Genomic DNA, 24242 nt, shown 5'->3' with positions numbered 1-24242 from the left:
TTTTTATTCTCCTGTCCTGTTCTCACATCTAATGACAAGCATCAATGAGTCTCCTCCATGGCGTGGCTTTGAATTACAGCCTTTTTGACAAGCAGTGTGTTAGCCAACTCTGAATAGGTCCTCCTGCACTGTAAATCAGAGCGGTGAGAGCCAAGAGGAAGGAAAGTTTGAATGACCACTTGTTTGTTAAGGTTAATACTACAGTAAGGTTGATATGGTTCCCATTCATTATGTAAAAGTGAAATTGAGTATCTCTAAAATGATCGTCAGACTAATTTTTCTTCCTTCATTTCGAGGCTCAAACTAATTCTCTAATTTTTATGTCTTGCGTATAATTAAAGTTTTGTGCAGAGCGGTTAGATTAGCCAACTTTTCTGAATTAATGAATGTCTGTGGGATCATAAGCAGCTCCTTGAAAAAACAAGATATTAGGATGTATAATCTCCAATCTTAGTGTGTAATACTTACTTACTTTTCCTGTGGTGTTACTGTTGGCGCTGCTGTTGCAAAGAGATTCCAGAGTTATTCCAGTTGTTCCACCGTTACCTTGGGACAGCGACCCGGAGAACCACTGTCTATCCCTGTTTTTGTTGCACAAAGGTAGACGCACTTTCTTTTTGGCATAAGTTGACCTCAGTTTTGTAGGAAAAATCGTGCCCAGTGGCAGACCATAAAACATAGTGCATAACATTAAAACCATCTATTAAATGGAACAACTGCTTTAATTGCCAAGGCTTCATACATCAATGAATCAGATGTTTAATATTAATCAGGGTTTCACCCAGCAAACAGATTTGCGGAAGTGTTAGCTCATGCTCTGAAGGTTGATGACATATTTCATAAAACTTTAATGATTTGTTTGATATTTGTGGAGGTGGGACTTATTTATTTATTTTTTTCAGGAAAGGCACCACACCTTCCCTGTAATATGCTGCAGGAAACCCTCTTATTAAGCCAGCAAGTAGAGTGTAAATGAATGTGTAGATGTTGATCAGCCATCAATCTTTAAAAATAAGTTCAAAGCTGCATTACACTACATTTGAATGGAGCTGTCACAGGTCCTGTAGACATTTGATCACCTATCATGATCTCACTGCCTGGCATAACTGAACTGCAGGCAGAAACAAGCAGCTTATCGCAAAAATTGGCTTAGAAGTTCACTACTGTGTGAGATTGATACCAGATACTGTATGTGCAAAACAGAAAACAGATTGGTGGAGTGCAGCATGTGACAGACTGAGACTCTGTGTGTGATTTAATAGTGACTTTCTCTTGGCGCTGCTGACCTAAAGGGAAAGACCTGTGTCACTCTTGCTCTGATATATTCCATTATCTCCAACAAATGCATAAACAATATATTGTGTTGCTGTCCATTTGTGTGCTGCTTTTGTGTCTCACCATACAGTAAATACGCGCAGCTTACTATATATTCTGTTATTTTTTTTCTGTGGCAGTCAACTTTCCTCTCATATAATCAACTTAATCTCGTCACATTTAAAACCGATCAGCTGGGTTGTTTGGTGCTCTGAAATGGCCCCGATTTCATACTGACATTATACATTATTGATGACTTTCTAATGCCATCGGCAGGCGGTTTGTCATCCATATTCATTGTATTTTAATAATCAGTAAGTCTCACATCTACAATGCATTACCCCAGTTCAGATCATATCTCATCACAGCTGCACGTAAGAAATTCTGTTTGTGTTTTTATCTGAAGCTCTGTTGGATTTTACTGTTTGTCAAGCTGCGTGTTCTATCTTTCATATTTTCATGTATTTGAAATATGTGTCGAGACAGAAAGAGTGTTCTTGACTTTTCATTCGAGTAATTTTGAGAACAGCGTACTGCTTAGGGTGCGCTTTACTTCAGAGGCCTTGTGTAATAACAGTGAGTTCATCTTTTTCTCATAGAGTATACTTATTTTTAGAACATGATATCTCACTGTCTCTGTGGAAATGTAATTACCTGCTCATATATTATCAGTTAATAATTCAGGACCGTTTGTCTGCCCTGCACTGACACAGAAAGCTATTGATCATGAATGTGTGATGAGTATCCGCAGATTGATGATGAAAGCGGGGAAGCAGACCCATCAGTGTGAAGCCAGATGATGGAGAAGATTTCTCTTATTTAGAAATGTGTGGCTAATCACCCCGTATCCCTATTATTATCTTTCAGTTAGTAGCAAGCACCTTTCATTAGCTTTTTTTAAAATCCTCGACCCAAGACAGCGTGTCAAGTGTTAGACTGGTTTTTACTAAGTTTCAACTTGACCATATTCTCATATTATGCCATTTTAGGTTGCAGCAGACGCCTCCTCTCCCCTGCATATAGATCTCAGAACTGTCTGCTATCCCTCCTACTGTCTGAGACAGATTGGAGTCTTTCTTTCCCCACAGATTTGTATCTCCACCAAGGAGGTTTTGTTTTCAGTATGCTTTGTTTGTCTGTTTGTCCATTGTAATTCCTCAGTGTTTGCTCAGGGTGTGTTCTGGAGCATTTGGAGGTATACATGCATGCCCTTGGACTGCTGCTCACGAACAGGGCAGCACAGGCATTTAAATGAAAGCTCTTGACCAGCTGCTCCAATAATGAGAGACACATCATACAAGTAGCTTCACCTGCTGGAAATAATCATGTTAATAATCATGTTAAACATTATCACATACATTTACCTACATGCTGCTATGCCACAATTCTACATATTACAAACAACCAATTTACAGTGGTTGGAGACAATATAATTAAGAAATGTGTCACCAGGCACTAGTCAATTTCACAACGTCAAGAGGTGCCTAATTTCATTACTTTGGCAAATAATATAATTAGATTCATATTACCTGGTCTGTCAATTTCATTGTTTCCCCCCACACACCATAGACAAGCTGAAACAATGTATAATTTGTACACCAGAAGAGCCATCATTTTTGCCATGTTGATGTTGCAAATCTTATTTTATTTCACTATGAGGCAAATCGTGCGTCCTGAAGAGTGAGCAGGCTTTTGGATGGTTCTGTGTAAATATGACGATGCCCTAACTTTCTCTGAGTAGCCATGATGGCAAAGAAATCAACTGGGAGTTGAGTTATGAGGCTTAAAACTATTATTTAATTTAGAAAGCTACAGGGAATTGAAAGAGAGACAAAGAACATGGTGGGAAGGGGAAAGATAGGAGGTTGTATGAAAGTTACATTTGACAATTTGCAACAGAGCTCAAGATTTAGATTGGCTGCTGTCTTAAAACATGTTGTGAATGTGTCAGTAAATGCACACACATATGCATTACTTGCGAATATACAAATGCATGTGCCAAGGATCCTGACAGCAGAGGTTTAAAAATAAATGTCCCAGGTGAAAATGATACTACCACAATACTACAATGAGTAAGTAAGAGAGAAAGCAAGACGGACAAGTGCTTAATAGTGATGATTTTATCAGTGTGGGAAACACCTCTGGATATTATGTGTATAAAATATGCATGATGAGACACTGATGGCTCTCTAACTGGCTTCAAGTGCAGTCATAGATTTACCCTCCAAACCCTCTCCCACTGTTACTCTTGCACTCCAGACTGGATTTGCAAGTGAAATAAAAAATACTGACCATATAAACTTTAGTCATAGTCACTTGAACAGTATAACTGAGTTATACTTAGAGGATTTGCATTTTGTGCTTCTCAATCAAACCCAATTTAAAATGTTTGTTTTAAGTGTTAACTCTTGTATTAAATGAACATGAAAAGTAACACATCCTCATACTAAGGCTGGGCAATAGCATGATATTATTTCATTGTTATATTGTGATATGGCATGTTGTCATCTCCTGGTTTTAAAGGCTGCATTACAGTACAAGTGTAAAGGATTTTCTTAACTTACTACACTGCTCTACTCGTTTTAATAAGTCATTGCATCCACATTATTGATGATTATTTACCTAATCACGACCTTATCGCGATCCATATGCTTGCACAGGTGAGCTATGTAGTTGTTTTTCTACTGTTCAAAAGGTGAGAGAAGGTTTACAGTCAGGTCGTGGTGACTTTGTTTACATTTGGATAACATGTGCTTTCAAGATTGCTGTTTTTGTATTCCCAAGTGTCCTGAAGAGTAGCCTGGCATATTGGCAGACAGACAGTGAGCAGCATTTTTATGGCCGCTGCCCATTAGGTGTTCAGAAGAGATAACTGTGTGGTGGATTATGTTTTCTGCCGCCTGTCAGGAAGACAGATAGCAGCTATGAAAACCGAGTCTATCAGAGGCTTTTAAATCTGCCTATGAGCCACACCCAAGGTAAATGTACCTGCTGAGTGCACCACTGGGTCCCCTCACAAACCAATTTATTTCTTTTCCCAGCTGCTATTACAGTGTTTAGTGGTTGGATTTAATAGCATCATTGAAGATGAATTGATTAACACCTTGAACCGCTCAGTATCTCTTTGTGTTCTCGGCAATGCAATTTCTCATCCCTTGTTGCATCAGTCTGTGGATCCAGGGGGTTAATCCAGAGAGGAGGATTAGGAAGGTAAAAGTCTTTCAAGTCAAAATAGAAGGAAATCCTGGATTTTTGTTTCCGAGAATTTTTTTGCTCACAGATAAGCCCCTGTTATAGATGGTCTCAGGTTAGTTGACACACTTTACCGACTTTTAATTTCAGCTTCAGATAGAGTTGGGACCAGTCTCGGTATCAGGTGCCAATGCTGATGTAAGTTACCCATCAGATATTGGACATATTGGATATTGGCAGCAATGAGCCATGTGATCCAGATTCAATAGTCTGATTGATTGATTGTCAATTTCCTATTGCAGTCTCTGAAATGCTCATGTTACTTTTTGACCTCATGTATAGAAATCTACTTACTAGGAGTTGTTAGTACATTGCTCAACACTTGATTTGTTAAATCTTCTTCCAGACATTAAAGGATTTGCTCCTCCTCATCTGTTGTTAAGCCTTCTTAATTTACAGTTCAAATAAATTGCTTTGGACACATATAAACATAATGCATAAGTGCTGTGTGGTTTACTACGGCCTCGTGTAAACTTACAGACAGAGTTGAATTCCACCAAGGTGTATTTAGAAAGTCAGAATTTTTGGCAACATGGCAAATATCATTGTGCAGCTATTTACTTTTAAGTTCACTGTTTACGGTTTAATCTTCTTAAACCTGCTTACGACCTTTTCAGATCTTCTTTTGTGAATTCGATCTTACCTTGTGCATTTACCCCACATGCCTCACAAGTAATGCCCCTCAACTGTGGAAAGACAGAAAATCGCTTTTTGCTTTCCATGGCTGCACTTCAGCACCTACGGCACCTGCTTACTTTAGCCAGTTTATCAGCGGGTGACACATTGACTCCTTATACCCACTCTCCCCTTATTCAGCACTTACCTTTCACAGCCTCCTGCCTGCAAGATGGACAAACATCCAGGGTGCACCGATTCATCAGACCTACCGACTTGAACCCCAACCGGTTTGCTTTCTCATCTGCCATTGCTGATTTTTCTAAAGCTCATTGATTTTATAATGCCTATTTCTTACTGACCTGTCCACTCACAAGCCCTTATGTGGTGCTTACAGTCAGCCTTTCCCCAACTGTGGGAAATATTTCAAAAAATATGGCATAAGTGTCATATATGGTGGTTGATTTCACAGAAAGTACCTCTGCGATCACTCCTGCTGTGCTGTACCCACGCTCACTCATCCTCACCATCCACCTACAGCACCAGCCTTTTCCATTTCATACTTTTCAGCCTGTGTATGTTTATGGCACCATAAAGCTGGCACCGTGGGGTGCAGAGACTCCGAGCCAGTGATGTGGGGAATATCGACCTGGTGGACCAGAGGAAGGCAGAAAGGGAGTGTCTGCAGTTATAGAGATTAGTAGCTTCTGCCTCCTGGGGTAATTTCCTTTTAGTCATGTTTTCAGATCGTTCATAAAGTCTCGCCTCATGTTCGTGATGCAATGTGTTTCTCCTTTTAAAAGGAAATAGATACATTTATCTTGATTTCATGCTTGTATTGTTTACAGAATTCGGAATTCTGCTTCACCTTTACAGCCTGCTGCTACACAGTATGCCATCCCAGACATTTCTAGTTATATCACTTTTGCTATTCCTTTTTTTCCCTCATGCTGTCATCTGTGTCCTCTCGCTGCAGCTCTCCTGCAGTGATGTGTCAACGGCACCAGTGTGTAAAACGGTGTGCATGTGTGCGAGAGTGTGTTTGTAGAATCTCTGCTGGTGTGCGTGAGGGTGTCGGAGGTCGTTCAAATGGGAAGACGTGGATATTCCTTCCCAGCAGGCCAGTGTTAGTCTGATGTTTTTGTGTTTAATGTTGTTAATGATGCTGTTATGTCAGACCCATGCCACTACTAACCATCAACTTAGTATGCAAGAGTCAGATATTACACATCTTGACCTGCTGAGATGTGTGCATCCACTGAGAGAGTCCACGCTGTCAGCCTGATATCACATTGATATGGTATATATCGCACTATACAGTAGATACTATATGCTCACTTGCATTCCTGTTTTATCCAAGAGATATTGGCAGAAAGCATAATCCACAGGGGCAGAGTGAGAATTGTTTGGTGATAGGATTCCCTGCTCTCTCATTTGATCTGCTTGGTAATCACTTTGGTCACAGTGGATGGTAACATGGCACTGATCTGAGACACGTACAGCACAAACAAACAGATCAGTGCAGAGTATTGTTCCACCGGAAGGTGTTGCTCATCAGCCTTACAGTCAGGTGTATAAACACTGGAAGAGGTGATAGTGGGGAGGCTCAGATGAACGGCACTGGGATTCCTTGATGCAGAAGATGAAGGGAAAGATTGAAAAGTTGCACAAGGGCCCGACCATTTTATCGGTTGGCCGTTTTTATAAGCTGATATTGGCCCATTACAGATATATCAGTATAGGCGTAAATGATATCCAATAACTGATATGAAACCTACTTTTTTAAGAGATTATAATGCAGAAAGTGATGCTTGGAGTGATTCATTTTAGAGAGTAACGTTTACTGTTAGACTGTAAAATAGATTGCCTCCCTTACATATCTTTGTCACAAGTGTTTAATGGTCACATCTGAGCAATCATTGTAAAAAATGTGCATATAATAGTCGACATATCGAGTATCAGTCGGGTTCTGAGTTGTAACTGTAGTGTTTTGAAAGGGAGGAAAGCTTTAGGTGTGTTTTGCCTTTGTGGCCATATCATGACTTGAGAGTTTCACTGTAAATGGTGTAATATACAGTCAGTAACATTTTACTGATTTGGCTGGCAAGTTTTGATCCAGTGAAACAAAGTTTTTATGTTCCTCTTAGTGTTCTGTGTGTCCAAGCAAACTGTCTTTTCAGACAAAAGCTGGTTAACTCAGCCATTAGTTTGGTAGTACTTTGAATTTTATATATGCTAAGATTTTACATTGCAAAGTTTTTGGCAGCCCAAAAGGTACAACTTATATAGCACTGAATGGTTGGCCAGCCTCCAAAGACAGAGCTATAGATACAACAGTATGTATAGCTCTCTCTTTGAAACACTGTGGTCTCTCTGCACTACACTGTGAAAGAGGAATGCTGAGATAAAACAATTCTAAATAAGAGACACAAGCTGCACTGTGTAGTTTGTATGTTCTTAATACTGTATATATGTGTGTGCTGTACATATAAAGGAATGTACAGGGCCTGTGATTAGTCCTGCAAGGTCCCTTTGGCCTCTTTATGTTATCTGAGTCTGGACAGGAGCAGACTGTCATGCCAGACTAAATCTGATTATCTCCTGCACGAAAACAGCCCTGAATACAAACAGTGAATTTTGAATGCTTCACAGTCTCCCTCAATCTGTGTTGTCGCTTGTCATTTTTAGTCAGATGCAGTTAACATTTGAACTTGTGTCTGAAATGTGTCTGCTGGACCGAATGAATGTTTCAGTATATTTCATTTAATTCAATTTCTTGTACTCTGTGGTCAGTATTGTCTTTCAGTTGACCCTGTTTTTGTTCTTGTGGTGTTTTTCCATCTGGTCTCTGTCATAGTTTTTTTTTTGCCTGTCAAATAAATTGACTTTATTGTCAAGTTTATGGATGATAGGGAATATGATGTTAGAATAAAGCAGAAATGGAGTGGGTAGCAGGATCGATGCCCATTTGCCAGGGTAATAAAACGTAGACTTAGACTGATATTTTTCTCTAGTTGATGAATTACAGACCTTCTAGCCTGTTTGTGTTTCGTGTATCTCACAGAGTACACCCTGTGTATAAAGTGTGTATTTGTTGAATTTCACGGTATTCATTTCATCTGGCACCTTCACATAGTAGCACAACTAAAACAAATAAATCAATGGTGCCACCTAGTGGTCAAATAGAGACAGTGCATGGGACGTGTGCCTCCAAGCACCCAGCTAAACCATAAACAGCGTTAAATACTAATCACGTGACCCACAATAAAGTCACATGACATGGCTCTTTCTCTCCTCAGGCCCTCAGAGCAGTGTGCACGACTCTGTGTTTAAAAAAAAAATAACTTGTGTTTAAAAATAACTTGAGAGAGAACAAAAGATGTGTTTTGTCGTGACACTACCAGAGACACTGTAATAGAATAATCTCATTGTGTGAAGAGGATATGCATGAATTATGTTTTGCAAGAAAATGCTTTGTGTACTTGGAATTGCATCTTTATGATGATGTTAATGCTATAACTATTCAATATAACTATCAAAGCTCTCACTACAAAAGCAATATATACCATAATACGTATTAATTTAACAGTATTATTCTTTGTTTCCTTTCTTTCTCTGTAGGGACCAGTGACCCTTATGTGAAGTTCAAGATTGCAGGGAAAGAGGTGTTCAGGAGTAAGACCATCCACAAGAACCTCAACCCGGTGTGGGACGAGAGAGTGAGCCTGCTGGTTGAAACCCTGAGAGACCCGCTATATGTCAAGGTACAGCAGATAAGTCCTGGACTTCAAATGTCATCCTGCTGTAAGATAAATTGCTGTCACACATTGGATGATTGTTCAGTCTCATTGGACATGAATTCACTATATTCAAGGTGACGAGTCAATGTAAAGAATATGTCAGAGACTGATTACATTTGCATGTGGTGCTGTGGGTCCACTGTTGACAGTCTCTGTATATTGTGTTCTTGCAGGTTTTTGACTATGACTTCGGATTTCAGGATGATTTCATGGGCTCAGCTTACCTCCACCTGGAGTCACTGGAACATCAGAGGTCTCTATGTCTCTTTTGACTTCTACCTTTTTTTTCCATTAGCTTACCCACCCCCAATCTCTCCACTGATTGGGTTGGAAATACTGTATCTGGTAGCTGCGTTCCCCAGGAATGGGCAAGTTTAAAGAAAGCGGTGTCAAGAGACAACCGATGGTTAGGTTGAGGTTGAGGGAGTCTACTCTCATGACACCATGACACACCTGTTTTCTTGACACACACCACTCTGCCAGCATCTTTGCTTGCTTTTGAGCCAGTCACTTCGATCCAATGTGGTCTGTGGTCTCCCTCTAGTGGCATACTTTGGTAATTCACCTCAAACCTGAAGAGTGGGGCTATATTCAATATGTATTCTACAGAGAAGTATTCAACAAGGAATTTAATCCAAAAAGACAATTTATAGTAGAAGTAGAAATACGGCCATCTGGTAAGTTTGATCATTTTAGCATCAGTCAACCATTATGTGCCATTATTTGCTTTGGACCTTGCTTTGGAAGCAGCTGAAGCTGTGCTGGGAATATGACTTAAATAGTAAGAATAGGAAAGGTATTAACAATAACATTAACAATGATTTCAGTCTATTCAAATGCCCCAGTGTGCCATGAGTGTGACAGTTAGCATGCACAATACCAGAGCCTTGAAACCAAAGCAGCTAAATGCAATTCAGCCATCATTGATTTCATTGGATACACCTGTGCTTGTCCCACTACTCCACTGAAAGGACCCAACGGTCTTGGAGGCTGTTTTAAGTTGTTCAGTCTCACATCAGGCTGCTAAATCCAGTTGAGCTGAGCCCCTTTGTCCGTGATGACTTCCCCTGTGATCTGAGGCCCCGGTCCAGACACACTCTGGGGCCACCGGCTAACTGAACCATGAGATAATAAGCCAATAGAAGCTACAGTCAAGGATAGCTAGAAAGAGCAGCTGTTGTCAGTAGTCTGGTGATATATATATATATTTTTGGAGCTACCTTTGAATTCTGGCCATATTCTACAAATTAGACCTTTAAAAAGCCTAAAATGTGATGTTTGAAGTGATCACCAAAGTAAAGAAAAAGCACCCATGTGGATTTAGCATGGGTGTTTACAGGCTCTAATAATAACATGAGAATGCCCAATGTTTTCTCTTTTCATCATACATTTGTATGGATAGTGATTTTTTTTAATCACATTCATTACATTACCGCTGTATAATAGTGATCTGAAGTTAAAATCTTTGCTGCTCATCAACACAGCATCAGTGCTGCACTGCCAGAGCTGTCTCCACATTACCCGCTGTGTTTGACAGCATTACTGATGTAACCACCGAACACCTCCATAAAACATTCATGACTTTTGCTGTTTCTCAGTGTTAGCACCTGTATTTAAAGACCTGTCAGACAACTTGGGAGTGATATATGGTTACAATCCTGCATGCTAAGATTTGGTGGAAGGTGCCCATTTTTCAGGGATTGTGATTTTAAACTGGTCATAACTGTTGCAAAGAGCAGCTCGGACTGAATCATGCTCAAAGATACCTTTGTTAAGTGAGGTGGTCTTGTTAATAGTAATTACCTACCTTGCTAAATACCCTCATTACAGTATGCATAATTTAGGATTGTTAGAAAGGTTGACCCGTTTATGTCATTGTAACCCGGTGAAAACAGCAGGAATGGCAGCTAGAAGGGAGAGAGGAAGTACTCAACTTGAGGAGAAGCTTATGTCACTGCTCCACATCTGCCGAGTCAGTCTTGAGCTGAAATGAATGTGTATCCACTTTATGTTAAGGAAGGTGGAGTGTGCATGCAGCGCATTAATTAATCTATATACGCATATGTCTAATCCATTTAGTGTATGCTACGTCTGCACAATTGTAATGTGATTCACGATTAGTGAGAATGATCGTTTTTGCGTCAGAATTTTCCAAAAGTATAAAAATCATGTTGATGTGATGTTTGTTGGAGTCTGTACCAAACATGTTATCTTACATCTGAAGAACATGATTTGTAGGTCAGGGCATATCTGCAGCACTATGGTACTTTATTTAAGTCCTGTTTCGTCAGAAATGATCTTGATCAAAAAATTGCCACATATTGCGATTTGGATATTGCACTTAGCCATTTTGCGACTTTGATTATGTTTTGATTTACTGTGCAGCCCTACTGTATGCATATACATGTACAGTATTCATGTAAGCACTTGCAGTATGAGTTTCCATGGAAAGACTACTCAACCTCAGCAGAATTGTTGACATTAGTAACGCATGCTCGTTTATTATGAATAATTTGACTTGGAAGGCAGGACATTTCGGTGTAAATTGTGTCAAAATGTCGTTTCAATGTGTACATTAATAAAATGATAATAAGAAGTTTAACTGAATAGTATAAACCATGGTTTACTGTGCTTCCCTGTAGGACACTGGATGTGACACTGGACCTAAAGGACCCACAGTATCCTGAAAATAACTTGGGCAGCCTGGACCTAGCTGTCACTCTGTCACCGAAGGAAGGAGACATGAAGGACGCTGTAAGAAATCTATATGAACTCCTCTATGACTCATTTTACTCATTCATCTCTCTCTGTCTTCTTGCACAGACTGTCTTTCTAGTACTTGCCCGGTCCTACATTATCTTTGACATGTCACACCCAATAAGTAATAATATGCCTGATATACCGCAGCCAGATCAAGGAATCCTGAAGCATACAGTAACTGCTCTTCGGTTAGAAAAAAAATCAAATAAGTTTTATAGTATTTCTAATTGAAGTTCATCAACAGTGTAATTCCAAGTTAGTGATCTGTTTCTGCACACATCAGAAGCCCATGCATGCTGTGTTGAACTTGAGTGTGCTGGCTCCAAGTCAGCCTCAGTTACTGGAAACTCTTCAACTCAGCAAATGCATATGCATAAACACAAGTGTAATTAATATGTTCTGTAGAAAAGTTCCATGTTCAAAGAGCACTGGATTCTCTTTCCTAATTATGTTGGCTCGCGCCTCTGCGGACGTGCTCAATGTTTGAGTTGCATTTATTTCTGTTCAATTATTTGTTTGGTTAATTGGACCCCTGCATGCTCGATCCGGAACAAGGCAGAGTCATGAGGGAAATATTTTATTCCTTTTGATCTGATGTCTTAATTTTGTTGCTTATTTAGTGCTGTAGTTCAGAGAGTCCACATTTGACAGAACAAATAAACTCTATTTAGGTTAAGCATCATTTTGGATTTCTCCAACTGTGAAGAAAATGAGTACAAGGTTATACTAGTGCAATCTGGATGACTCTCTCTGTTGCCATCTACTGGTATGGAAGGGTAAGGGAAAGGCTCAAAACTTTAATGTACTTTTTAAATTAATCTCTCAATAATCTGGTGATTTTAAATAACGCAGCATCAACAGTGTTTCTGTCTATGATGATGTGTGTTATATACTATGTGTTTTCAAGTTTGTGAGTGTTCATGAGGACATTTATGTAGGATTTATTTGTGCACATGTAAATAGTCCTCTCATGTAATGAATTTTTTTTTAAACTTTTGCATTACAAATTGTAATTAAGTCACATAAATAAGACCATTAATACACTTATTTAAAAAAAATCACTTGAAGCCAAAGTTTTAGACATGCGGCAAGACTTTCACCAAAACTTCCTGCATTTTTGAGGACGTGTCTGTTATCCTCACTCTTAATCCTTGCCAGTACAAAAAAGTAGTTACTCCTGTGTACAGAGAAATACAGTGTTAACTGTCTTTTATTATTGGACCCAAACAAAGAAGTCAAACTGGGAAGCAGCTACTAGTTCCATTAACTGTCTTTCTTTGGGTCTTGAAACGAAAATAACATTTGTGCAAGTATAAAAATGATGGATTGACTGTATGACAGGCACAAACTGCAGCTACTGTATCCAAACATGTTTCTCCATGCGTGTGTGTGCGTCCACGCATGTCTGCATACGCAAATACTTCATATGACAAGTCAGAACGCTTCTTGTACACCTACTGCTTACTTAACCTGCATGAATAACAGCTGCCCTTCTCTCTCTATCTAACCCCACCTGCACCAGGCCAGGCCTAACATCTGAGCATCATGCACCCTATTTCCTTTAACCTCTGACCCTGCAGCTCTAAGGGGGAGACAGTGGGGGGCGCTCTGTAACAGCTTTGTCTCATTTACAGACCATGCTTTTGAGAAGGAACTGGAAACGATCTAGTAAGGTAAACTAAAACAGCATGTAACTCCCCCACCCACAAACTTCCGACTGTACTGTAACCCCACTACCGACCGTACTGCACCTCACCTCTCCTGCACTCTTCACTTGTGTCCTGGTACATGGATGGAGTCTCCCTGGCCCTCTCCCTCTCTCCCTCCTTTTTCCTCCTTCCACAGTGGTATTAGCAGTTTTTTTCTTTATCAGTTCTTGAGTTATCATTGTCATGAGCTTATTTTCCACCAGCTGCAATATACCACTTGACATTTACATCACATTAGGGGATGTAAACTTTTTTTGCAAGCGCGATGAAACCTAAAGTTGGACTGTCTTCACACATGTGAAAGATAGTCCTTTGTCATAAATATACACCAAAGTATGCTTTATGTCTTGAAACCTTTTTTTTTTGTTTTCAGTTTTAGAGCACGTTGCGCTGTGTATTTTTTCAAACAATTAAAAAAAAAAATCAACGTACAACCCTGTCTCCAAAAAAGTTGCTGTGTACAATGTGTGTTAAAACAGAATGCAGTCATTCAGCTTACTGTACATTCATGTGTTTCACAAAGTGGTGAACCAACTGAGCCGTTCGAGGATGTCCCTTTCATCCTCAATCATGATCGCCTGTTATGAACTAATCTGTTCACCTGTTCAATCTTCCAAACAGCTGTTTTTTGAGCATTGTACAACTTTCCCAGTCTTTAGTTGCCCCTGTCCCAACTTTGTTTTGTTGCAATCAAATTCAGAATAAGCAAATCTTTACCAAAATCAATTCAGCTAAGATGAGATAAAACTTAACATGTGTTGTCTTCATACCGTTTTCAATTAATAATACTGTATGCCAAAGAAATAACTTATAACATTCTGTTTTATTTATGTTTCACACATACCCCTTTTATGACCAACTGTTCAGGTGCTTGGTTCAGAGCCAGTGCCTACTCTGGAATTAGTTCTCTTGGTTTTGACAGCTAAAGAAACGGCTCCCGGCCAGGAAAACTGGTCCCAGAGTGGTACCAACACTTTGCTGGTCTAACTTCAGGGGCAGGATTATTGTGACCAAGGACCAACTAAAACCACTTACTAGTGCTAGTGTAGTGTGTCCTGATGTATCCACGGGAGAATAAAAAAAAATGATTTTGACTATTTTCACAGATCTAAGCAAAAGTGGTCCAAGCCTGGGCATGTTTGGATGCCAATGTAGGCTGAAGTGAGGAGCAGCACTTGTAAAGAGTCGATGTAGTCCGCCACAGTTGTTCCTGGCAATGCTGGGAAACTGGAGACATATACAGCTACTGAATGATGTGACTCTACGGTGGCTCTCATGCCCGTGGAAAAGCAAAGCAGTTCTTAAAAGGCTCACAGGTTGAACCAGCTTAAACCAGCACTAGCACCGGCCCAGAACCAGTACTTGGTTAGCTTTGGTCGAAAAGGGGCGTGCCAACTTTTTTTGGAATAAGGGTTGTATCTAACTTTTGTGCTTTTAAACTGTTAGACTATGCAGTCACGATATGCTCGTGCTTCTTCCACTTTTGATCTGCACAGTGTATTGCAGCTGCTGTGTGAGAAAATAAAGCAATTGATTTGTATTTAGGGGTTTTAAAGGAGTCCTGTACAGCAAAACAACTGCGTTTGTTGATTGTGTGGACTGATTATAGGACACTCCTAGACCCCTTTACATCAAGTGGAAATCCTTGACGTTCTTTTGAGTTCCCATCTTGCCACGCATAAGCGACTGCTATCTTTTGGTTTCATTTTCGTGATTCTTGTTGGCTGTCAGGATGAACAGAAAGCATGCTCGTGGAAGTGCCGCTTCTTCTTATTGGCTCATGCATGAAGCCAAATACAGCAATATTGGTATCAGGGACAATTTTGTGAACACAAGTGGGTTTATTTGCAGCTTTGTTTCCTCATGTGTCTCATGTGTTTACTTTAAGTCTCCTAAATTGTGCCTAGAGGCACTGAATCTTTCCTCGTAACAAACAGTGAAAAGTTTGATATCCAATAAGAGGCACAGATACATATTTGAAGTGTGCCTGGTCAGAGCTGGGCAGACGTCCTGCTGTATCGTGCTTCCCCAAACCGTTTCTTTGAAGCCTCCAAACTGGGCCACCCCGCCTGTGACTCGGGAATTAGCTCAAACACTGACTAACTAGCTACTGTGCTACCCCACCGGAAAGGCGCTGCTCCTGAGTGCCTCCCTGCCTCAGCGCTCGACAACATACAGTGCACGGTTATTTTTACACAACCACTTCTTTTTAATGAAGCATCCATGAGTGTTGAACCCACAGCAGAAGATGCAAACTATTCAAGAAGTAGTTTGAGATCATAATTAAAGAGTCAGAGGCACAATAAATCCAGGTCTCTCTCACTTTACCACGAGGCAAAAGGCTTACTTTGACACTTGAAAAGTTTTTCCTTCTTCTAAAGGGCTGCCAAAAGTTGAACTGTGTGCAAGGCTGTATTAATTCTTAAACTGAATGTTAGTATCTCTTAGAAGACTTTCAGCCTCCGAACATCTTTGTGCGTGATCCCTCTCCCGCTGCGCTCTGGCAGAGGGATGTGGATTCCCAATCCAAATAGCCCATGGTTTTCTGTAACAAGAAATTTGCAGCAACAAAACAAGGAAACAATTAGGATTGTGCTTGAGTAGGACATAACGGCGACCTCGCCTCATTAGCATACAGTGTGCGAGCAGCAAGTGAACAGGAGAAATAAGAGATGTGGGAGTTGCTGTATGTGAGGTTGGCTATATTGCAGGGAGCCATTCGCATTGTTTAATGTCTGGAGAATGGAAATTAAGAGGCTCCGGCTCCAGATCAAAGGCCTGCGCTTGCGAGGCAGGGTTTGTTCAGAGTTTAATGAAATTCACCCGCAAAACAAAAGCTATGCTAATAAATTCTCCCTAACGAGGAAGGAGGAGAGGGAAAGGCAGAATGAGAGAGGGAGAGAGAGAAAGAGAGAAAGAGAGAGGGGTGTATTTGTTTGACAAATAAATACCCTGCTCTTTGTTTTAGTGAGGGATACTGACATGATTCAAAGAGAGGTTAAATAGGCCTGTAAGTGCTGAGAAAATTGTTTGGGGGAAAAAAATAAACAGACTAAAAAGATGGAGAATCATCAATCAGAATTTGCAGCGCTGTCAACTTACAGTACAGCCAGATGGAGTGAGACATTTACAGAGTTACACTGTAACAACATCCCAGTCGTCTGTCTGTCGGATGAGACAGTCCACAAATCACCCGTCTCCTTTTTATATATTTTTTATTATATTAAGAGTTTGTAATAAAAAAACACCAGACTAATGTGAGGAAATTAACATTCTTCTGCAGGCTGTAACCTACTTTGTCTGGAGCAGATTTACTTGGAAAGGATAAAAAAAGGTTACAGTACTTGTTTTTCTTCAGTGATGTTTCTCAGCGTTCCCGAGAAAATGTTCACGATTTGAGACTGATTGAATAGTGAGAGACTATGTTTGATAATTTACAGTGACGTTCTGTCAGGTGAGCTTACACCTCTGGGGTAGATTGTGCTCTCATTTATTCCATTTTGTGTTATCTTGTGTGTTTTTGCCTGCTTCTCTCTGTGTTGTCTTGATGTGTTTGGTATTTGGTTAATTTCCTGTTGACACACACACGGCATAATTCAGTCTCGGGGTTAATTAGTGTGTATGTGTGTTTATGTTCACATTCTTTCATATATATAAATGCACATGTGTGTGTGTAAATGTTTCTTTGAATGTGTGTGCGTGTGTCTGCTGCAGTATCAGAGTATGCGTCTGTCAGATGTGCACAGAAAAGCCCAGCTGTGGCGAGGTATAGTCAGCATCAGTCTGATAGAGGGTCGCAGCCTCCAGCCCATGGATAACAACGGCCTCAGCGACCCTTACGTTAAATTCAGGATGGGGCACCAGAAGTACAAGAGCAAGGTAGACACACTCCTGTTTGAAAATGTTTCCTGATTTTACTGTTGCCCCCGTGTGTATAAGACTTTATATTAAATCATGTACAGAAACATAATTGTTTGACTATTTTTGCTCTTTTATTTATTTTCTCCCTCACTCTTTGGCTCCTACAATAAACCTACAATAAATCAATGTTTATAATCATAATGTTTTTCCAATTTCTTCCTTCTTGACTTAACTGACATTATAGCATAAATGTCATGCATCACATTTTTGTGTGATTTGTACAGGTTTTAGCCTGCTTAGCCTTTTTACTGTCTCTAATGATTTTTGATTCCCATATTCTGCTAATTAGCTCATTCAGCTTACACTATATGTACAGTAAATTACACATTTGCATATAAACAATTGGAAAACACATGGAAAAAATGGTGTATTTCCCTCTGTTGTTTACGCAGACAATTCCCAAAACGCTGAACCCTCAGTGGAGAGAGCAGTTTGACTTCCACCTGTATGAAGAGCAGGGAGGCTTTGTGGACATCACAGTCTGGGACAAAGATGCTGGCAAGAAGGATGACTTCATGGGAAGGTATAGTGGTCTTTCTGTACTGTATATGAAGCTATCTCTGTCTTTTCTTAGATTGTGTATAAAGAACAGGTGTAGCTTGCTAGAATTACACATATTTTTGACTTGTATGACCTACTCAGACAGGGGAGGTCTTGCAGAAAATATTGCACAATGAGAAATTTCATTATTTTTACCTCCCATCCAATATCCGTCAGGATAACATTCATGTGCAAATTTAAACCTTGGGTAAATACTGGGCTTTTTCCTAGTATTCTCTATTTTTCATCAGAATCCAGGCACTTATGGCAGCCTTTGCCTTAACCTCTTTGACTCAAGTCCAGTAATTATTATTGGCTTGCCTTGATATTAACTGGAGACAGACTTAGGGCATGCCGGAAAATCAATTCAGTCAAGAGAAGACGCTCTCAAGTGCCTACTTAAAGGTTTTAATTGTGTCAGCTGTGGCTAAGTTGTCTGCAGTTGCTGATATCCAATCCACATGATGTCTACTATGTGTATATTATTATTAGGTGGTTGCTACTGCTATGCTCAGTGTGCAGTGTTTAAAGTGTTTTTGGTGAGATAACAGCTCTGAAATGGAATAGACACTTTATTTCTAAAGGGAAAGTGGAGACCTCTTTCTGTGTGATGTCTCTTTACATACGTTCTGTGATAATTATTACTTTACAGGCAATTTTTCTGCAAACTTCTGCCATAAAAACGACTACTCTTGCATTTCTTCAAGTTCAGTCTTTATTGTCTTCAGTAGCTTTGCTTAGCCTCTTCTTTTAGTATGAGAAATGAGTATTTCAGCACAGTCAGCTTCCCCCAAAAAAGTTCAGCACTCTAAACTCTGTAATCTTCACTTTGTGTATGTGTGCAGGTGTACCATTGACCTGTCGCTCCTCAGTAAAGAACACACACACAAGCTGGACCTGCCTCTGGAGGAAGGTGAAGGTGTGCTGGTGCTGCTGGTTACGCTCACTGCTTCCGCCGCCGTTTCCATCTCAGACCTGTCAGTCAACATGCTGGACGACCCGCATGAGAGACACCAGATCATGCAGAGATATGTGAGTTGGTTTTACTGTAAGAGTGGCTTTGTGTTTATTTGTGTGTGGGTTTAGGTCAAGATGGTTTTGTGAGGGAAAACTTTTTTTTATACTGAGCGCTCAACTAAAAGACGTAAACATGAGAGACGCGTAAAAATATAAGATTGAGTGTGAATACAACTACCAGTGTGCCTAAGATCCCTTCATTGTTCATATAGGAATCAGAATCCACATACTTTATATTTTACTGTCATCATTCCTTCGCACATATCTACAACGAACCTTACGCAGTCACACTTTGCATTACCGACTGACCATATACTTGATACTGTGACTTCCTCCCTCCTCCTTGGCTGGGAGATGCATGTCCCAAGTTACAAAAACAAAGAAAAGTGTTCCTTCTTTCGTGTAATGAGTCATACTGACGTGCCAAACAACAACTCCCTGGCACATTTATCATCAGACTGATTGTTATATAGTCACAATTCATGAAGAATCTCGCTTATTCATCAAGAAGACTGTGTTTTTTTTCACAAGTGAATGTGCTGAGATTTGAAATAAAATCCAGCAGGCTGCAGCTGTGGTTTTGAAGTTTGAAGGAGTGGGTGAAGAGGGAGATGATGAGACTCACAGAGGGAAAGGAAGGAAGAAACACAAGGGTTGAGAGGTCAGCGAAGAGAGATCACATATGTCTTACAGGCATAACTGAGACGGGCTGCTTGGATGAACTGTTTGGAAAAGATAGAGGCTCACGTCGCTGGTTTGTTTCTGTTGCTATTATCTGCTCCGCCAGTATTGTGCTGTATTTGCATCAGCATCCTGCAGTGAGTTGTGTGTGTTGTGCATTTATGATTAATGCATGTGGGCTCATTTATTTGTGTATAAAATGTCTGCGCTTACTAGCCGGGCGTCATTGATTTAAGCTTAAAATCGGAGAGCGAGGGAGAGTGAGAAACAGAGCCCTAAGGCCCCATCTGCTCCAGAGGCCCTTCACTCAACACAATGGTTTCAATGTCTTTGTCTTAGACTAGTTAACCCTTCACACCCTGTCATCCTCACTGCTTGCTACAAAGAGACACTCACACACAACTCACACACACGCTCACACACTTTCAATAGACTTCTTTCACTGACAGCCTTGGACATTTCTCTGCACATCAACAGAATGTTGTGTTGTGTTATCTCTCAGTGCTGCAGCCATCCTTGCCTTCATTCATGACTTATTTGAACGATAAGTGTAAGATATTTGTTCATTTAATGATTTAAGCTCAATTTAGGACTTAATTGCAAAAATAAAGATACATTTGTTGCATCGTTATTGTTCCTGTTACTTTTAATTGTCTAAGAGAGTTGTCGGAGCACATTTTCCCATGAGCACCACTTAGTTACGTGTGCTTTAATGTGCGGGTACAGTGTGCGTGGCTCCCTGTGTTTGTGAGATTATAGGATGTGTTCTGATTTTAGTTAACAGTACGTGCCAGCCGGTGTGTGTTTGCGTCTTTCTTTGTGTGCATAGGCACCAGCGGCGTGGCTCCACAGGCCGAACACGGGTGCCACGACCTACATAACCGTGGCGGTGCCTTATTGGCTAGCCACAGGAGGTCGGCCACTCTGCTCCGCGCTGCAGCAACCACCCAAGATCAGAGGGGGGAGCTCTAGGACTGAGACACACACACGCGCCGTGCCTCTCCTCACAGCCACAAAATGAGGACGGGGCATGTGAGTGCATGTGTGTGTTTGTGTGAGTGTGTGTAATAGGGGGCGAGAGGTAAAGGATGAGGGTTGCACCGGGAAGGGAAGGCGTGTAAAATGAAAAGAAAAAGCTATTTCACCTCTCTCACAACTCGTGCAGACCCCGTTTTTCTGCTCGGCTGAAGGCGAGACATTTCCCTTCCTTCGCCAACCTCTTTTCCTGCCTCCTTCTCTCTCCCGCAATTCCCCATCACTGTCCCGCTCTCCCCGCAGCCTCGGCTCTTTGTCTGTCGCCACTGTGGCCCTCCCGTTAGATGAAGGGATGGAGAGATAGAGGGTGGAAGCAGGTGGGGGGTTGCAGATGGAGGGGCACAGTGAGGTCGGTTAGAAGACTTGAATGCTCTCTACCTATTAACATATTCCTTTTCCCCTGACTGGCCGTCTTTCAGTTGGAGAATTTAATAAAGATGTACCTTATCAAAGACCCCTGATAAGACCAAGTACCACCACTAATACATAACAATGCTGCTCAAAGCCCACTAATCTGCCCAGTGTGTGTGTGTGTGTGCATGTGTAGGTGTATGTTATTATGCCTGGGCACATTTTTTCCGACTGGTATTATCAGCCTGAAATCAGCTGTCCAGCACAAGCCTGCATAAAGCATCCGGTACTGCTAATCACAAACAGGCACACGCATTCAGACACGTGCAAAAACAGTAGCTTCCTGCGTCAGCTATTAAATGAAAAGATGGGGGTTGGCGGAGCAATACAAGTACCACGCTGTCATCATCATCGCAGCTTTGAAGAGCAGATACCTTCACAAATGAGAATGAGGAAGAGGAGACAATTGAAATCCTTTGCTCGTCCCAGCCGTCAGCAGCGTGGCCCACCCTGCTCATCACGAAAACACACACACAGGATTACTTTAAGGCGGTGTGGAGCAGTGGATTGATATTGTAAAAGAAAAAAGAAAAAAAAACCAGACCTAAATGCATTCCCACTTAATAACCTGAATCTCTAAGAAGACATTGCTGATTTAGAATTCTAGAAATGTCCTTTTCACTGTCACACACGCGCACACACACCTCATGTGGTCACAATGAGGTCGCTGCGCTGCATTTAGCAGGTGTTTTTTCCTCATCCCAATCTGTGTCCATTGAAGAAAGCAGATAATAGACACCTGAGTGCTGGGATCTGATGCTAGCGCAGAGCTCATTAATGTCTCTCTCATTGTAGCTGTTGTGCATTGTGACAACTTTGTGTGTGTGTGTGTGGGTGTGTGCCAGGTTTGTGAGTCCCTCTGTACACATGCATGTGCTGCATGCCTGAGTGTGAATGAAGCACACATGATGTTCTCCTGCAAACTACTTTGAATGCAGCTGATGACGGAGCTATATGCAACACGGTGCAATACACTAAGTGACAACTACCTTCGATGTACTCTTGCTCACCGTAACCTTTCCTTCATCCCTAATTACTGTTTCCCAGAAGTAGAGAGGGACAGAGGGAGAGAGGGGAAAGTAGAGGAAGAGATTTATGCGTTATGACGGCAAAGGAGCACACACGCTAATGGCTCTTAATGGGCCTAAGGTGGCCGCAAGATGGGTGGATGAGAGGAGGAGGACATGGTGACCTCTGCTGAAGTGGTGGCACTTCACCACCCACCCCTGCATGCACACACACGGACACACATACATGCAGTACCTCTCCCACCCAGTCCGGTGCACTGCTCTAAGGTGAAGGGAAAGGACACAACCTGAACAGGAAGTGATATAAGGGGGCTGCAGTGAAGTGTGGGAGGGGCAGAGAGCAAACCTGGAGAGCGAATCTTGACAGACAGTGATTCTGAGTTGATGAACAGGGGTGGGAGTCGGAGGAAGTTGTTAGCATTGGGTTTGTGTTTGAGCGTTTCACAGTCATTTGATTAAACGTCTCTTGAACTGCGCGGCTGCTGGTCAGGTCTTTTGTGCGTGTCTGTGTGTGAAATGTTATATGGAACGCTGATGAAAGGTGACGCGACGCAGCGATGACAGCGAGTCATAAGCCTTTGCCGGGGCTGATTCATTTGTGTGTCTGTTGGGTGTGACAGAGACGGGAAGAAGATGTCACAATGACAAGATGTCAATCACAGACGGGGCGCGGGTTTGTTTTATGAAAGCCAACTCTGTCCTTTCATTTCTCTCTCCTCTCCTCTGTTCATCCCTCCTTTGCATCTCCTCTTTATCCCCGTCATTCCACCTGCGTGCTGATGGGGGTGTGGGGAGACGTGAATGAGCGGGTGGGGGCCGGTCCTGGCCTCCCTTCATCTCCCTCTCTCTCTATCTGTCTGTCTGCGTGTATGTCCACTCTCTCTTCTGCTGTCTATCTTTCTGATGAGGATTTGAATCCTTGTGGAGGATGGGTGTGTTGTCTCCACCAGTCATGGATTGAGGCTGAACCTCAAATGTCCCCTCAGGGAGGCTGTATGGAGGGAGGAAGGGATGGAGTGTGGATGATGGGTTGGGGGATGAAGAAATACCTCTGCATCCATACATAAAAGACATCATTTTGTAATTTATTCTCTGCGTTCAATCTCTGTGCCATTCTGTGTATCTGTGTATCCATGGTATTGTTCGAAGTTGCAATATTTGTGTTATTTTGGTGCAATATCAGAGTGGTACTTTTTAAATGCAATTGTCCTATAAAACCTTTTTTCATATTACAAAAGAAGCCAAACTTCTCAAATGTTCAAGTGGAGACCAAATCTCCTTTATGGAATTAAGACCTGTTAATTGCTTTGTTTGCTTTTCGTAAAACAAACTTAATTCAAACTTGACAACAAACAAACAAAACAGAACTCAACAAAACGCTGAAATAGGGCCAGTTAACTGCACAGCTTACTGAGCTTACTGCTAGCGGCAGCTATTCGCTACAGCCAAAGATAGCTACAGCAAAGAGCATTGAGTCCAGCATACTGAGCAGCAGTAAACACTTACTACTGCTAATACTGTTGCCACTGCCCCCTGTAGTTTGGGAGCTATCTTCGAATTCTGGCCATTTTTTTTTACAAATTACACATTTATAGCAAAACCCTAACCCCTAACCCCTTGTCTATTACCAGTTGACATGTCTAAACACAACCAAGACCTTTTCTAAACTAGCGAAAGTTGGCAACATTTTGATTTGAATCAAAACGAAATACAGTTTAAATTGGTACAGTAGAGTTTGATGTCAGCTCTTAGAATAGTTGTAGTTTGGTCTGTACTCAAAGTATTTTACATGCAATTCCCAGCTAGGCTATCGGCAGCATGGCGTGTTGCACCGTCGTACAATAACACACTAACTAGTCAGCCTTTAGTTTGCCCTTGACTCTTCCTCTGTTGCCTCCCTCCTGCCCTCTCTCTGACTCTTCTCTCCCTGTGTCTCTCTTCTTAGCTGCTCCCCAATAATCACAACAAGCAGCTGTATCTTCAGAGAAATCGTGCCTTAAAATGGAGAGTTTTCTCCTCTCTTCCTCTCTCTTTCTCTCTCTTTCACATGCTCTCTTTCCCCCTCTCTTTCTTTCACAGACTCTCCCCTCTCATCTCCTTTAGAGAGCTTTTGGACAATGATATCGCTGGAAACAGGCAGAGTCTGACAGAGTTGGTAA

At 41.3% G+C, this 24242-nt stretch overlaps 1 protein-coding gene across 6 annotated transcripts in view; it reads left to right on the top strand.

Moving 5' to 3' along the window:
- mctp1a (multiple C2 domains, transmembrane 1a) overlaps positions 1–24242 on the top strand; it is a 150403-nt gene that overhangs the window by 65919 nt on the left and 60242 nt on the right. For 5 of the 6 annotated variants that reach the window (XM_084360087.1, XM_084360090.1, XM_084360086.1 and 2 more), the window contains exons 3-9: positions 8803–8945; positions 9155–9234; positions 11624–11735; positions 13376–13414; positions 17165–17329; positions 17764–17894; positions 18757–18943. In XM_084360087.1, coding sequence (XP_084216213.1) covers positions 8803–8945; positions 9155–9234; positions 11624–11735; positions 13376–13414; positions 17165–17329; positions 17764–17894; positions 18757–18943 — 857 coding nt within the window. The remainder of the gene's footprint in view (positions 1–8802; positions 8946–9154; positions 9235–11623; positions 11736–13375; positions 13415–17164; positions 17330–17763; positions 17895–18756; positions 18944–24242) is intronic. The other variant, XM_084360088.1, reaches the window with a different exon arrangement.

Source organism: Pagrus pagrus (assembly GCF_965226575.1).
Source record: "Pagrus pagrus genome assembly, chromosome: 8".
In the NCBI taxonomy this organism is placed as follows: Eukaryota; Metazoa; Chordata; class Actinopteri; order Spariformes; family Sparidae; genus Pagrus; species Pagrus pagrus.
The sequence above is the reverse complement of the archived record's forward strand: the minus strand, read 5'-3'. Positions and strand labels throughout refer to the sequence as shown.